At 41.3% G+C, this 16,124-nt stretch overlaps 1 protein-coding gene and 1 pseudogene across 1 annotated transcript in view; both read left to right on the forward strand.

Annotated features, from left to right (window-relative positions):
• AOPEP (aminopeptidase O (putative)) overlaps positions 1 to 16,124 on the forward strand; it is a 309,081-nt gene that overhangs the window by 181,628 nt on the left and 111,329 nt on the right. Inside the window, exons 8-9 of the mRNA XM_021677941.1 lie at positions 499 to 606; positions 11,198 to 11,241. Of these exons, the coding sequence (XP_021533616.1) occupies positions 499 to 606; positions 11,198 to 11,241 (152 nt within the window). The remainder of the gene's footprint in view (positions 1 to 498; positions 607 to 11,197; positions 11,242 to 16,124) is intronic.
• LOC110569983 lies at positions 2,677 to 3,117 on the forward strand (annotated as a pseudogene).

Raw genomic sequence — 16,124 nt, forward strand, 5'->3', positions numbered from 1 at the left:
GACTATCCACACTGTAATGTCATATGACTGGGCAGGTATCTGAGGGTCCAATATTTAAAACACTTCATATCCCAAAAATGAGACATGAATCAGTTTCCCTGCCCTGTACTTCCCTTCTCTCTGCTTCATGTCGGTTTTGGAGAGCCGAATCTTAAAATTGCTGTTAGGTTCCAAGGAGAAGACAGGAGGAATAAGGAAGTATTTTACGTCGCAAAGGCTTTTCCTGCTTTAGCAGCTGAGGGAGACAGGAGCTGGGCCCCTCCTCGCTTTCGGTCCATGATGGACATTAGGCTTCATGTAAACCGAGGAAAAACCAGATGGTGATACCATTAACAGAAGGGTTGAAAGCAAAGTAGCCATTCAGCCCAGGACAGGTCAGACAGAACATTCTCTATGTGCAGAAAGCGCTGGTGGGAAGTTAGAGTTGGCTGCATCGTAAGCAGCTTTCTCGTGAACCCATGATAGACATCTTTTTTTTTTTTTCTTCCTTTCTTCTAGGGCTATTTCCTTCTCCGGTTCCTTGCCCAAAGACTTGGAGATGACACCTATTTTGCATTTTTAAGAAAATTTGTGCACACATTTCATGGGCAGTTGATTCTTTCCCAGGTAATTTATGAGTCGTCATGAGTCCATGGTATGTAATTGGAGGGAGTGTGACATGTGGGGACTAGGTTATGTGAGTATCAAAAAGTAGGGAAAAGATTTACAATTTAATGCAATAGGAAAAGTAGGGAGTTAATGAAGTGAACACAGGGAGGTGTTGTTTTGGGGAGGGTGATCTCCCTATAGCTTTGGGACAGACTGTAACCCAAAGCTGTCCTGTGCACAGGGATGTGGATAGTTGCACCTTACGTGACCTTAAAAACAAAAACAATGCAATCCTGCTCTTCCCTTTACCTGGAATGATCTTTGCAAGGTTGGCTCCTTCTTATCCTTTTGTCTTAGCTTGAATACCACAATCTCAGAGTCGCCCCCGCTGAACATCTATGTACCCACCGTGTTATTCTTTGCCCTTTGCCCTTGTCATTGCCTTCATTGTCGTTGCCATTATTCATAATTATATTGTCATTGGTGGATCCATTTGTTTTTTTCTATCTCCTCCATTCTGTGCATAAGCTCAACAAGGCCAGACCATGTTCTTTATCTCACCAGTACCTAATATACAATCGGCACACCGTACATGCACCATATATATTCGATCAACAAATTGATTAATAACAAGATACACTGAAATATTCAGACAGCCTGGCCACCAAACTATCAGAGAGAGACACTGTCAGCTTATACTGGTGTTGGGCCAAGCTGCACATAGCAAGAAAGTTAGCAAAGAGGGAGAGGCTCTGAAAACAGTACTCATAACTGACAGAGAATAGAGGATGCGGCCTTAACACCGATTGGTCCGATGGGTATTCTTGATATTTGACAGTGATGCTCATACACAGTTTTGAAGTCACAGTGTCCACTGTGTTAGCTGTGATGTACGTGCGTGTACAACCAGAACACATACAGTGGGAGTAGCGTGAGTGTAACAAGATGAGATGACTGTTCCTTGCTCCTACGTTCTTTTTTTCTTTTGGTTGGGGGGAGAGGAGGGTCTTCCTAAACATATATTTGGAAAGGCATCTTGAAAATAGGCTCAGAAATCTTATATGCTTGGTGGACTGATTAGCCCAAACTCCCACTGCCTAAAACCACTGCGCCCTGAGATACTGCAGTGTTAAATGAGCATGTTGCCCGTCCCGTGACTTCTGAGGTGCTGATGTCAACTTCCCGTGGAATGCTTAGTGCCTCCTCTACCAGGTAACTCAGGTTTTCTTTTATCTTTTCTGAACAACAGCTTTATTGGTTTTTCATGACAGCTTTATTGAGATATACCATATATATTCATATACCATGTACCATATGTATATTCATATACCATAAATTTCACCCTTTTAAAGGGTACAGATCAGTGGTTTCAGTATATGCACGAGGTTGTGCAACCCTCACCACTCTGCCATTTTCAGAATATTTTCATCAGCCTCACAAGAAGCCTCATACCCATTAGCCATCACCGCCCCACTCCCCCCGCACTCCAGCGCCAGGCAACCACTAACCTACCGTCTGTCTCTGTGGATTTGCCTCTTCTGGGTGTTCCACACAAATGGAGTCATAGAATACGTGGCCTTCCGTGCTGGATTCTCTCATGTAGCACAGTGTTCTAGGTTCATGTGGTGGCACGGAGCAGCACTTCATTCCTTTCTTTATGTCAAGTTTTACTTTTTAAACTTTGGTAAAACATAAAAAAATTTACCTTTTTAACCACTGTAAAATGTATAGGTCAGCACATTAAGTACATTCACATTGTTGTGCAACTATCAGCACCAGGCATCTCTAGCATGTTTTAATCTTCCCAAATTGAGACTTGGATCCATTAAACAATAACTCCACCTTGTTTCCTTCTCCCCTGGCCCCTGGCAACCGTCACTCCAGTTTCTGTCTCTAGGAGTTTGACTGCTCTAGATACCTCATATAAGTGGAATCGTACAATATTTGTCCTTTTGTGACTGGCTTATTTCACCAAACGTAATGTCTTCAAGGTTCATCCATGATGCAGCACGTGTCAGAATTGCCTTCCTTTTTAAGACTGAATATTCCAGTCTTCTCTGCACTGGGAACAGCTCTCCTGCCACAGGCCCTCATCCCCTAAAAATGTCCGCCTGTGCAAAGTTCGTCTCCACCCCCTTCTTGGTCAGGAGCACCTCTCAGCTGTTGAGCTGATCACTGTCTGCAATGGCGCTAAAACCACCAGGGACACTGACAGATGAGAGCCTCAGCTGCCTGGCAGCCCCACGTCTCCTGACCTCACTTATTTCCAGCCGCAGCTTCCGAACCAGTGCCATTTCAAGGGACATGCGCACAGCAGCCAAGTTCATTGGGGCTGGGGCTGCCACGGTAGGGGTGGCTGGCTCTGGGGCTGGAATTGGGACTGCGTTTGGGAGCCTCATCATTGGTTGTGCCCGGAATCCCTCTCTGAAGCAACAGTTCTTCTCCTACGCCATTCTGGGCTTTGCCCTCTCGGAAGCCATGGGGCTCTTTTGCCTGATGGTGGCCTTTCTCATCCTCTTGGCCATGTGAAGGAGCCGTCTCCACCTCCCATAGGTCTTTCTCCCGTGTCTTGTCTGCCCTGTATGTTCCTTTTCCTATACCTCCCCAAGCAGCCTGGGGAAAGTGGCTGGCTCAGGGTTTGACAGAGGGAAGATAAATAAATACTGTATTAATAAGAAAAGAAAGACTGAATATTCCATTGTCTGTATATGCCATATTTTGTTTATCCATTCATCCGTTGATGGATGCTTGGGTTATTTACGCATTCTGGCTCTTGTCGATAATGCTGCTATGAATATTAGTGTACAAATACCTGTATGAGTTCCTGCCTTCCTGTCTTTTAATTATATTTGAGGAACTGCCATACTGTTTTCCACAGTGGCTGTACCATTTCACATTCTCACCAGCAGTGCACAAGTGTTCCTATTTCTTCACATCCTTACCAACAGTTGTTCTGTTTTTTAAATAATAACCATCCTAGTGGGTGTGAAGTGGTATCTCACTGTGGTTTTAATTTGCATTTCTCTGATAGTTAATGATGTGGAGCATTTTTTTAAGTAGGTTCCACACTCAACTCTTGAACTCATGACCCTGAGATCAAAGAGATGCATGTTCTACCGACCTACCGAGCCAGCCGGGTGCCCGGATGTTGAGCAGTTCTTCATGTGCTTATTGGCTCTTTGCTTTTTTATATCTTCTTTGGAGAAATGTCCATTTAGATTCTTTGCCAATTTTTTAATTGGGTTGTCTTTTATTTTTGAGTTGTAAGAGTACTTTATATATTCCAGATTCAGGTCCCTTATCAAATATATGATTTGCAAATATTTTTTCTCATTTTATGGGTTATCTTTTCACTTTCTTGATAATGTCCTTTGTAGCACAAAAGTTTTTAATTTTGATAAAGTTCAATTTATCTTTTTTTATCTTTGGTTGCTTATATATTAGCTATCATATGTAAGAAACCATTGCCTAATTGAAAGTTATGAAGATTTACTCCTGTTTTCTTCTAAGTGTTTTATAGCTTTAGCTCTTACATTTAGGTCTCTTATCCATTTGAGTTAACTTTTGTATATGGTGTGAGGTAGGGATCTAACTCCATCCTTTTGCATGTGAATATTTAGTTGTCTTGTGACCATTTGTTGAAAGATTATTCTTTCCCTCCATTGAATTGTCTTGGCATCCTTGTTGAAAATCAGTTGACCTTAAATGTAAGAGTTTATTTCTGGACTATTAATTCTATTCCATCAATCTCTATTTCTGCAAGTACCACAGTAAGTTTAGAAATTATTGCTTTTCAACTGAGACATACTCATTGTAAAAAAAAAAAAAAAAATTCCAGCAATACGTAAAAGTACAAAGAAAATGTGAAATACTATTTAAAATCCCGCCACCTATAAATACCCATAATTAATATTAGGTGAACTTCATTCCAGAAATTACACTATTCTCTCTCTTTTTGTATGTTACATGGTATGTATACATTCATGATATGTATGTATATGTGTACACACATATAAAGATACAAAGGTATATGTAGAAGTAATTTTATAAAGGTAGGATTATATTATATGTGCTTTTTCATTAAGTGTTTTCAATTTTATTTTACTTGAATTTAACAAATGAAAAAGAAACTAAAGTGAATGCAAAGAACTTTCCTGAACTTTGGATAAATGTAAGAGAGATCATTTCCTAAAAGATTCTTCCATAGTCAAGAAGGATGATTACAAAAAAAAATCTTTGAGGTTGAAATTGTTATTTTTTTCCTCTTCAGCTATTTATTCCATTTTTAGAAAGCGTCAGTTTATTCACTTCTGTAAAAGCTGAGGAAATTAGCAGTTATGTACTTCTACTACTTTTCCCTCAATTCAAAATTTTTCATAATTAAATATTTTTATAGAGTCAAGGTTTATATCATTTGTTATATGTGCTATAACCATACTTTTCATAGTTTTATAGTCTTAGCTCTAGATTTAAAGGACTTCAGTTTCACCACCAGTCACTTTGCCATGCTTCTATATTCATGAATCCCTTATTTTGATTCTATTTTTTGTTGGCTGAATTTTGTTATCAAATTTATGTTTAAGTTGCAGACTCACTGCTTCTGTGATTTTTGAGTTCTTATGTACTTGAGAATGTTTTTGCCTTTATATTTGAATCACAAACTGGCTGGGTATAGTATTCTCCAGTCACATTTTCATTTTCTCAGAACTTTGTGGCTATTGCTTAACTGCCTTCTGATTAATAATGTAGAAACTTTTTTTTAAGATTGTATATATTTATTTGAGAGAGGGAGAGAGAAAAAGAGAGAGAGAGGGTGGGGGAGGGAGGATAAGAGGGAGAGGGGCAAGCAAACTCCATGCCTAGCATGGAGCCCAACTTGGCGCTCGATCTCAAGACCCTGAGATCATGACCTGAGCCAAAATCAAGAGTCAGCCGCTTAAGGGACTCAGCCACCCAGGTGCCCTGCTGTGGAAACTTTTGAAGTCAGCCTACTTTTTCCTCTTTATGCCACTCAGATGACAGAAGAATTCTTTCTTTATCTTTGACATTTAGTAATTGACTCAGAAAATAGCTTGGTGTTATGAGTCTGCATCAGTTTTATTTTTCCTGCGAAGGAGTGTGCACTTCCAGTCTTACCTTCTGTCCTTCCTTCTTTCGGCGAAATTGTCTTAATTGTATGTTTGAACACATTCAGGTTTTTCTCCCTTGCAGGGTTCTGGATTTCAAGGTTGCCAGTTATCCTTGTGTTATATCATCTTTGTCCTCCATACCTTTCATTTTCTAATTGCTTTCATCTTTTTCTTATCTCAAGTGACATTATTTTTATTATTAATGTTACTATAACATTATTAATTTTTTCTTTAATGTCTACATTTTTCTTACTTTTTTTGTGTTATTAATTGTCATGTACTGGTGTTATTTTGGTCCTTAATTTATTTTTTATTTTTTATTTTTATTATTTTTTAAAGATTTATTTATTTATTTGACAGAGAGAGACACAGTGAGAGAGGGAACACAAGCAGGGGGAGTGGGAGAGGGAGAAGCAGGCTTCCCGCTGAGCAGGGAGCCCGATGCAGGGCTCGATCCCAGGACCCTGTGATCATGACCTGAGCCAAAGGCAGACGCTTAATGACTGAGCCACCCAGGTGCCTCTATTTTGGTCCTTAATTTATTTCCTTTGCTTTGAAATCTCTCTTTTCATCTCATTTTGTTGTTTTGTCATCTTGTCTCTGAGCTTTCATTTTACTGACTTTATGTTCTTATTATGATCTTTTGTTAATTTGTTTTATAGTGTGAAACATTCATAGAGAATTTTCTTCTGTTCCTTGCATTATGTTTTCTTCAAGACTGGAGTCTTTGTCTTTTATCCTATGTTTCTTAGTTCTGCTCTCTCTTTATGTGGGTTTTGTTACATTAATTTGCATAGTTGCCATACTTTTCTTCTTGCTCATTCTCAGCATGCGTAGTAGCCCTGTCCTGACCTTTTATTTATTCTCATATGTATTGGAACATTATTCTTGATTTCTTTCCCAACTTGTCGGAGACATGTTTTCTTTCCCTCTGAGCTACAGTTTGAAGCTTGGATGTTCTGCATGGTGGAGCTTGAGGGGAAGAGCTCCACTGGGGCTGCATACAGCTTTTGTTGCAAGAATTTGGCTTCACGAACTCTTAAAATTATTTTAAATGTTCCAGCCAAGATTCTCTTTACCTGATTTGGGTGCAGCTTTTTCCCCACTGCAGGTACTCTCTCAATCCATATTGTTCCTGCAGTTCAGCGTGGAGCTCTAGAAGCTCTACAGTTCATCAAAGAGCATCTTGTTTATTTCCCAGCTTTTGCTCATCTCTCTCCAGTAAACATTTCTAGTCCCTTAATGGTCAAAAAAAAAAAAAGAAAAGAAAAAGAAAAAAGAAAGAAAGGAGGAAAGATAAAGATATTCCTGTTTCTTTCCAAATGTGTGGGTATTTGTGAGAATTTGCAGGGTTTGGGCAATTCACCAGTCCCATTACTGCTAAGCATGAGGTTGGGGGTGGTGCAGAGTGAGGGCTGGAGGCTCTGTTGGAATCTTATGTCTCTTTCCTTAGTTGTCTCCTTTTGAAGTTTATGCCACGAGGCCGTCCTTCTTTCCTTATTTGGATGCCTCTGGTGACATTTCTGCCCCCTCCTTTTTTTTTAGTGGATTGGGTTTTTGTTTATATTGCTTGTTAGTGATGAGGAGGGCTGTGATCCAGTTTCTTTGCTCAGAAGTCCTTCAATTTCTTCTTTTTCCAGTTTGCTTCTTAATCTTTTCCCTTGTGAACACCCCACCCACCCAACATTTTGGTTTATCACCGTCCCAGTCCCCACTGCAGGTTAACAATGACTTCTTCCCAGACAAATCACGTCTCAGTTCTTATCTTGCTGACGTGGTCCTTGCTGAAATTATTTGGTTATTTATTTTGCCTCTCCTGCCCAACCCCCATGACCATGGTAATTATTCATAAAACATCTGAAAGAAATCACTACATCTGTGCAATTATCAAGCCATTGCCAGTTTATCCCGTAGAATCTATGTGTACCTGCTTTTTATTGAATATTTTTACCAGGACTAAAAAAATAATTACCAAATTAGCCATGTGCCAAAAATCAGCGTAGTTTTTTTTTTTTTTAAATCATGCTTAATTTAATGTTGTTAGGTGTTGATGAAAATAACCTCTCTGGGACTGACCTGATTCACATATAGAACATTAGGAGAGGAGGAAATGAAAAAATTTTCTCAAGGAATGTATTTTTTGATTGGGGTGAGGGCTTGTAATAATTTCCAAGGATCCAGATAAAATTTTATCCTAGCCCGCTGTCAGAACAGCAGGAGGCCTTTTTTGTTTTGGTTTTGGTTTTGGTTTTTGGGGTTTTTTTTTTATTGTCTTGTCTCCCTTTGGTTTTAATCTTTTTTCAGACATACTGTAGAGGTGACAAACTGGGACTCTGGCATTTGATGCTAGCCAACTTTGTCCGTGATCCTAGAATCAGCCTTGAAGGAAAGCCCTCCTTGTCCAGTTAAGATTTGTAAATTGCCTTTACAAAATTGCCAACATGCCGAAGGGAAGAGGAAAGATGGATGAAAGAACTGAAAAGAGGTGGTGAGGGAAGGAATAATCTTAGGAAGCATTTTTCTTTTTATGTTTTCCTGTTGTGGAGAGTGGGGAAAAGCTTCTATCATGAGTCCACTCCAGGGGTGTATGCCAGTTTACAAAAAGAACCAGGAAAACTAGCATGTCATGGTTAATGATTAGGTCATGAAAGGAGTAAGAAGGGCCAGCCAGTAGGGTTGAATCCACTAATAGCTGGTATAGCATTGGGGCCAAGACTCTCTTTGGATTGGATGGAGTCTAGACAGAACATCTAGAACCGTGAATGGGCATTCACGTAGCCCATGGGAATACAGGCACCATGACTTAGAGATGCTTGAGGTGGTGGGGTTTTGTGATCCATTGTGATTCTTTAGACCTGTTGTCCTCAGTATTGGTTGAGAGCCTCCAGCGGGCTGCTGGGTGGCCTCCAGGTCTCAGCCCTAAGGCAGGAGAGGCAGATGGCCACCTACGAGGAGGCAGAACAAGGTTTCTTAAAAATGAAGCAAGGTTTCTTGGGGACCTCCTGTACTTATCCTATATTGACACAAAATTCTGGAACATTGTGCTCTGCATTCCTGTAAAGAAAGATCCAATTGTAATTGGAAAATGCAAAAGGGCAGAATTAAGGTTAACTCTGAATTTCCTGCTTCTCCTGCAATTCAGTTCTCCCCCTTGTCATTGAGTTAACGTCATTCCCCCCCCCATAATTGAGCATAAATTACTGGACAAATATGGGATAAGTTGATATGGACTATAAGGAGATAATGAAGCAAATTTAGTAAGAAATTATCAGTACAGCACTCAGATTTTTAAGAAGCAAAAATACTGTCAGTAAGCCAATGAAATATTTGCAAAGTAATCAATATATCAGATTGTGATAAATCAATTTCTAATTTAACCTTTTAACAAAATGATTGTTAAAATTATAAAAATAATGACTTTAAGAACCTCAAATAAAAATAATTCTTCACATTCTAGATATTACTCATTTCCTTTTTTTCTCCATATACCCACTGCAGGTCCAGATGTGAGACATTCGATTTGGAGTTGTCCCTTTCCATTATGACTACATGATCCATGTTCTTCATATTAGTTTTGTTACTCTTTGTATCATCTATTGTAGGTGAAGCCGTAGTAGACAAATAATGACTTGGAAGGAGAACAGAGGTTAGGAGAAATAAATCTTTCATTAGTACTCCTAATAGGGAGACTTGGCCTCTGGAAGAAATGGCCCTAGCCACCTGTAAGCACACAGGGACGGTGGCTCTGCTCAGTGCCATGATGGAGAGAGAACACCTCATCATACAAATTGTTCGCAGATTTCCATTCCTCTCTAATTCCATCTGTTTGTAATACGGAGGTCGGTGCTGCTTCCATCTCGCACCGTGTCTTAAATGGATCTCATCAGAGCCCTGTGCTGACCCTGGATCTGCAGACTTGATTCTTGGGGGTGGGGCGGAGGGTGTGGCTTCTTTCTGCAGGAATTCTGGTTTGGTAGCATCCTGTTTGGTCATCTGGGCTTACACAGAGGCCCCTCTTTAAAGGACCCGTTTTAAACGATTATTTTCAACTTATTAAAATAAAAACTTCAAGTGTAGATCTTATTGATTGTTCAATATCAAGTCCAGAAAGTTAAATATTGTTCTTCTCTGTCTCATGTTCTGTATTGATCCAAAATGTATCTTCTTAAACCCTTCAGATAACTTAGGGTTACCACTAGCCTTGGGTCACTTAGCAAATAAAAATGCACAGCTCCCACTTAAATTCAAATTTCAGATAAACAACAAATAATTTCTTAGTGTAAGTATGCCCCCAATTTAACTGGGCGTCCTGTATTTTATCTGACAAATCTGGTTGAGACCAAATCAAGATTCTAGAATTTATGGGCTGAAAAGATTGGTCACAGTACTCAAGGTGCAAATTAAATATAAATGTAATCTTGAGCATTCATATGTGAATTTTTTTAGGCCTATGGTATTGTGGTTATATTTTTAAAGAGTCCTTATCTTTTAGAGTTATTTACTGAAGCATTGATTGATGGTGTTATATAACATTTGGGATTCACTTCTGAATAATATAGGAGGCAGCTAAGAGGTTAGGACGGATTGGCTGTGGGTTGATGGGTACATAAAGGTTAATTATACTCTTCTCTACTTTTGAATGTATTTGAAATTTTCCACAGTACAGGAAAAAATAGATGTGTCTAAGTTATGTGTTTAGGTTGAAAAAAATCTATTGTTGAAAGATCCAAAATGTGAAGCAATAGGAGATTGCACAGTGTCACTAGAAGTAGCTTCAGACTGAGGCGGGGGCCCACGAGCCATTTTGTAATTGTGACATCTTTGTTCCTCCACTGGGATATTAATTGTCTTGATTTTTGTCTTCATCTTTTTGTTGGTTGTTTTTGTTTTATATATATATATATATATATATATATATATGTATATATATATATATATTTTTTTTTTTTTAAGTAATCTCTATACCCAGTGTGGGCCTCAAACTCACAACCCTGAGATCAAGGGTCGCATGCTCTACTGACTGAGCCCCTAGGCGCCCCTGTCTTTATCTTTCCATAGAACAATGCAAGAATGTTGCAAGTTAGTTCCTAGCCTCTTGGAGTTGAGAGTGTTCAGGTGTCACAGGATCTCTAGGGAAAGCTGGAGAGGAGGAAAACTTACGTAGAGAGGGGATAGTGCTTTATGCTATGGTCAGCCTTTTGAAAATAGTTAAACATGAAATAAACTGTTGGGTTAGGTCAAAATAACAAACAGTACATTTTTCAATATGCGGTTTTTACAAAACAAATCTCTTTAACTGATTGGATTGAAGCCCTGGTAAATTAATAAATATAGAGTATATAGTCTAATAAGTCAACACAGACCTAGCTTCCCTAGCAGGTGAGCTGTCAGCAGCTGGGAGCACTCGGGCTCTGGCACGATTCTGGACAGTGTTATTTATTGATGGACATCTTTAATGGTTTGCTTTTTTCTTCTTCCAGGATTTCCTTCAAATGCTGTTGGAGAATATCCCAGAAGAAAATAGGTGAGGACCGATTTAGGAATTAAGAGCCCGGTTTTACTTTTAATGTTAAAAATGACCCTGCCATTGTTTGGCTTGTTGCAATCTAGAAAGTTCAGTCTTCGTCTCTTAACAGCAGTAGGGACCTAGCCCAGGACAATCAACCAGCCCTAGAGCTAGGTCTGCGTGGATATTGGGAGCCAGGGCACGCAGCGTTGGGAGGGCCCAGAGTCAAAAGCCCTGAAAGTAGTATGAGAGACAAGCCAGGGACACTTCGTGGCCTCAGCTGCTGTGAAAAAGAAGGGAGGAGAGGAAAGTTCTAAGTTAGGGTTCTCTAGTTAACACGGTTTAATGTAAGGAAATGCTGTTTAATTGAAGGTAAAAGTGTAGTGTAGTAATAAGAGCCTGGGATTTGAAGTCAGGCTCTCCTAGGTTCTTACCCCAGCATGGCTCCTTCCCAGCTCTGAGATTCGGAGTGAGTTACTTCATCCCTCCAAATTTCGGTTTTTCACCCTTGGGAGGAATAAAAGAGATAATATCTGTGAAAAGTAGGTGTTCAATCAATGATTGATAACAGTTATATCAATAGTCATCTTCTGTGCCTCAGGCCCTGTATACAGGATCTACATATAGTAAATCATTTAATCCTTATTACAGTACACCCCCACCCCCCAACACCATCATCATAGTGGGTATTGGAGGGCAGTACTTCCTATATGCAGGCCCTCAGGTAATCCTTCATCCAACACTATTTAGTGCATGACATGTCTATCCCTATTTTCCCAGTAAGAGCACTGAGGTACTGAGGGGCTGACCACGTATAGGAGGAGGAGGTTTAGGACCTACATCAAAGTTTACACTGGGTTCATTGCAACCCTCTCCTTCTAATTTCCTATCTTAATTTAGACACTAGAAGTGAATACCCTGAAACATAATTCCCAATAGCAAAATTGGTATTTAACGTTGTGGGGGGGCATCTTGAGAAATTAAACATTCCTTTGAAGAAGAGCCAATGTTCTCCTTTCTGATCCACAGATTTAACAATGTTTTTATGCTCATAATAGGTTTCCAGATGTGGAAATGAATTCTTTCACGCAGACACTGACTTGGACCCAGGCAAGGCCATCCTCCATGTAGGTGGGCCAGCTTTATAGGCAGTCCAAATGGAGTGTCTTAAAGGGAAGGTGGCAGGGTTTGAGCCACCAGGAGGTGACATGCAAATTCAGGGGGGTATCCAGGGGCCATGAAGACATGAAGATTTTTTTCTAAGTGTTAGACTTTTGCCTGGCCTTTTGTTTAAACTCCCCATCTTCCACCTTCTACTTCCAATTCTGGCTTCAACTGTTAGAAGTGTTATTGTTATCCGCTTGTTTTTTTAAATTAGATGTGAACACACACACATAGAGCAAGCCAGTGCATCATACAAAATGAACATACCCATATGATTTGATAAATTCCTTCATTTCTACCTCTTTGTGTTCATGCCTTTTGATGCTGAAGGAAGTCTTATACAGGGAGATTGCGTGGGGCTTTAGTAAACGGCCAAGATTATTAGCTCTGCAGGAGGCTGCTTGAAGGAAGTGTGGCTTGTTTTGGAAAGTCTGAAGTGTTTCAGATTTACCATCCTTTCTTTTTAAGCAGACATATGGATTTTCTTCATGCAAAATCACATCAGATGTGGCCATTATTCCTAAGGTCAGGAACAACAGTTTACCTGCAAGACATTTTTTTCCCCCTTTTCTTCTGTACCTGCCCTGGAATAACTTTTCAGATTCCCTGATAAGATGGAGCAGTTTCCTTAGAAACTAATGCAAGAAAAGAAAGACAAGACAATTACTAGAAATGGTGTATTCTTATTACCAGTCTGTACTATACATTCTTTTGGAAGAACTTAGGGCACAAATATAGGAAATTTCATGGAAGCAACAAAGTGCATTTTTAATTGGGAAGGGCTTCTTTCTTTTCATCCTCTTCCTAATAAGGTTATGAAGTTCATGGGGATGGCCCTGAGCCCTCTGGCTCCGAGGGCTCCGGGGGACTGGGATCTTATCATTGTGAATATTTATTGAGGGACACACTGTTGAGCCCACAAAGAGACTTTTGTTGGGATGGTCTCTGTTTAAGGGTGGCCACTGACGACCAACCTTCACCCCCTGAGAGGATGCCTTTCCCAGTTAGGGTCATGTTTTGGCTAGCAGGTTTAAGCTTCCTTTTAAAATTCCCCTTAAAAGTTAAGGCGATTTCCTTCCTGCAATGAATCTATTTCAGCAAGTATAGCAGAATATTTTCTGAACCTTGAACATCTTTCCTGCTAACTAATGTCAGAATCTAATTCAGCTATTAAAACAGACCGTTTGCCCTTTTACCTATGCAGCATATTGTACCAATTTTATCTGGGTCTCCAAAGGCCCCACACCTACCTCCGGAGCCTCTAATCTATAGCCCGGCTGCAAACTGATCCTTGGGCACATCTGTCAGGCACGTGAGCCATTGTGAGCGGGGCAAGGTTCTTCAGATTAGACCAGCCACTTAGTGTTCAGGGGCCCAGTCTCCTCTGTGTCACACTGTTTTGCGTTGTTCTCTTGCTTCGATTAATTTAACATTATCTATTGAGCGCCTCCCCTAGCAGGCTTTAGGCTGGACACTAGGGGACAGAAAGGAATAGATTCCATGTCCAGCCTGCAGGGAGCTCCTAATCAACATGAAGATATGCATGAAAACAGATCGTTATGATTCAGTGTAGGAAGTGCTTTTGGGAGTTTCAGAGTCCTCGGTGCACAGGAAAGGCCCATGCGTCCTAGCCTCAAGCCTTCAGGCAGAGAAGTACACCGAAGGTTCTAAGTAGGAGAGTGCCATCAGCAGATTGGAAGGATACTCCGGGGGGCAATGTGGAAGATCGATATGGGCAGGGAGGACTAGATGTCACGAGACCAATGAGAAACCTAGACAGCTGTTTAGGTGGAACCCGGGCAGGGATGTGGCGGTGGCAGAAGGGTTTGGGAATAATGAACAGATCTGAGGGATATTCCAGAGGGGCCACGGATTAAGACTTGGTTGGTTGGTTTTGAAAGTTACGTGGAGGAATCCAGCGCGACCTGACCTTTCTTTCTGGGCCACTCAGTGACCCTCTGGAGTAGTGCTGGAAGCAGAGGGGGCTGGGAATTTGTCTCGGGAATCCATGTGGGGCAGGGAGTGGGAGGGAGAGCATTTGGAGGTGGAGGGGAGGGAGTGAGGAGTTGTGTTCTAGACATCTTCAATGTGAAGTTTCTGTTCAAATGTTGATATTTTATGAGACCAAGGGAAGAAAAAGCTGAAAGTGCTTAGAAGGAAATCCAAACAGACCCTGGGCACTAGCTGGCCCTGATGCAAGAGCTCCCTGCCCAACTAATACATCAACCCTATCAACTGTGGCTTGCTCTTCCTTTTTTTTTTTTTAAGATTTATTTATTTGAGAGCAGGGGAGAGAGCAGGGGGAGGAGCAGAGGGAGAGAGAATCTTAAGCAAACTCTGCACTGAGCGTGGAGCCCGACGTGGGGATCAGTCTCACGACCCTGAGATCACGACCTGAGCCAAAACCAAGAGTTGGACGCTTAACCAGCTGTGCTACCCAGGCGCCCCAACAGTGGCTTTTTCTTTGCTCATCACTTATTATGTCTCTGTGTGCACGTCCCTGTGTTTGGTTTCATTCACTGCCCTGCCCCCCCCCGTGGAGCTAGGGAGTGCTCGCTTATAGATGTGACCTCGGCCATTCTCATTATCTGCCCGAGCACAAATGACTCCTTTTGATCGAGAAACAAATAACCATGTGCAGAGTTCTGAGACGCACACCATTTGTATCCACATGTAGAGAGGGAACTTAAAAACCTAAACTACGAAAATTTAAAAATCTGTGAAGAATGTCGGTCACACTGCCGAACGAGGGCTTTTCCATTTCAGACCCTGAGCACCGAGGGCCCCAGTGCTTGCGTTCATCCAGTACCTGCACTTCCAGCGTTCCTTCCATCTGTGGTTTAGTTCACGTGACAGTTGCAGGGGGCCTTAGAAAGTTGTGAAAGTTGTGCTTTCCTTCAGAGGCGCGGATAGAACGCGATCGTTAGACTCTCAAGGGCTGCAGGTGGGAGCAGAGAGCGGTGAGGACCTCTCTTCTGATCGGCCGCAGGTGATAGGCACAAGTGGCAGATAGAGCTGCTGGCCAGCCCAGCCATCCGTGTCCCTCGGCCCTCAGAAATCAACTGAACAAGCAATACAGCGCGTGCAATACCATTTTCACACGAGCCCTAGGCATGTTAGTATCACAAAGGGAAGAGCCCCTGCCTTTCAACTTTCTCCACTTGAAACACAGTTATTTCTCTCACCCGCATTATGCCACGGTGTCCAACATATTCTCTCCCCTGCTGTGCTAACTATGTGTGACCACATTTATAGCTCAGAGGGCCTGGAGACAGATGCCTGAAACTCAAGAGTGGCCTTACAGGATGTGCGAGTGCAGAGAGGGTACTCTCCAGCCAGGGGGTAAAACAACCTGCTGTTCCAGCTATCCAGGAGGCTTGGGTAATGAGGCGCAAGTACGGCTCAGTAGTACAAATATGGGGGCATGCAGTCGTGGGTCTGTGTACTTCTGGCTATCTGTATAAAATCAATTTCCATAGTGATCAGACATGCAGAAGAGTAATTTCCTGTAAGTCCAGGGTCCCAGCGAAGTGGAAATGCTTCTGCTTGTTGTTGTGATTATTTAAGCCACATGATCTCAGAGGGGAAACATTCACCACTGGCTTAGACTCTGAGTGTCTTGATCTGAAAAAGTCAACTTTTGCTTTACCATGGCTATCTATCCAAGTCCATACCTAAAAATTCACCTGCACTGTCATCTCAATTACTACGATCAAAACAGCAAAAACTATGGAATT

The sequence above is a fragment of the Neomonachus schauinslandi genome, chromosome 13 (assembly GCF_002201575.2).
Source record: "Neomonachus schauinslandi chromosome 13, ASM220157v2, whole genome shotgun sequence".
Lineage (NCBI taxonomy): Eukaryota > Metazoa > Chordata > Mammalia > Carnivora > Phocidae > Neomonachus > Neomonachus schauinslandi.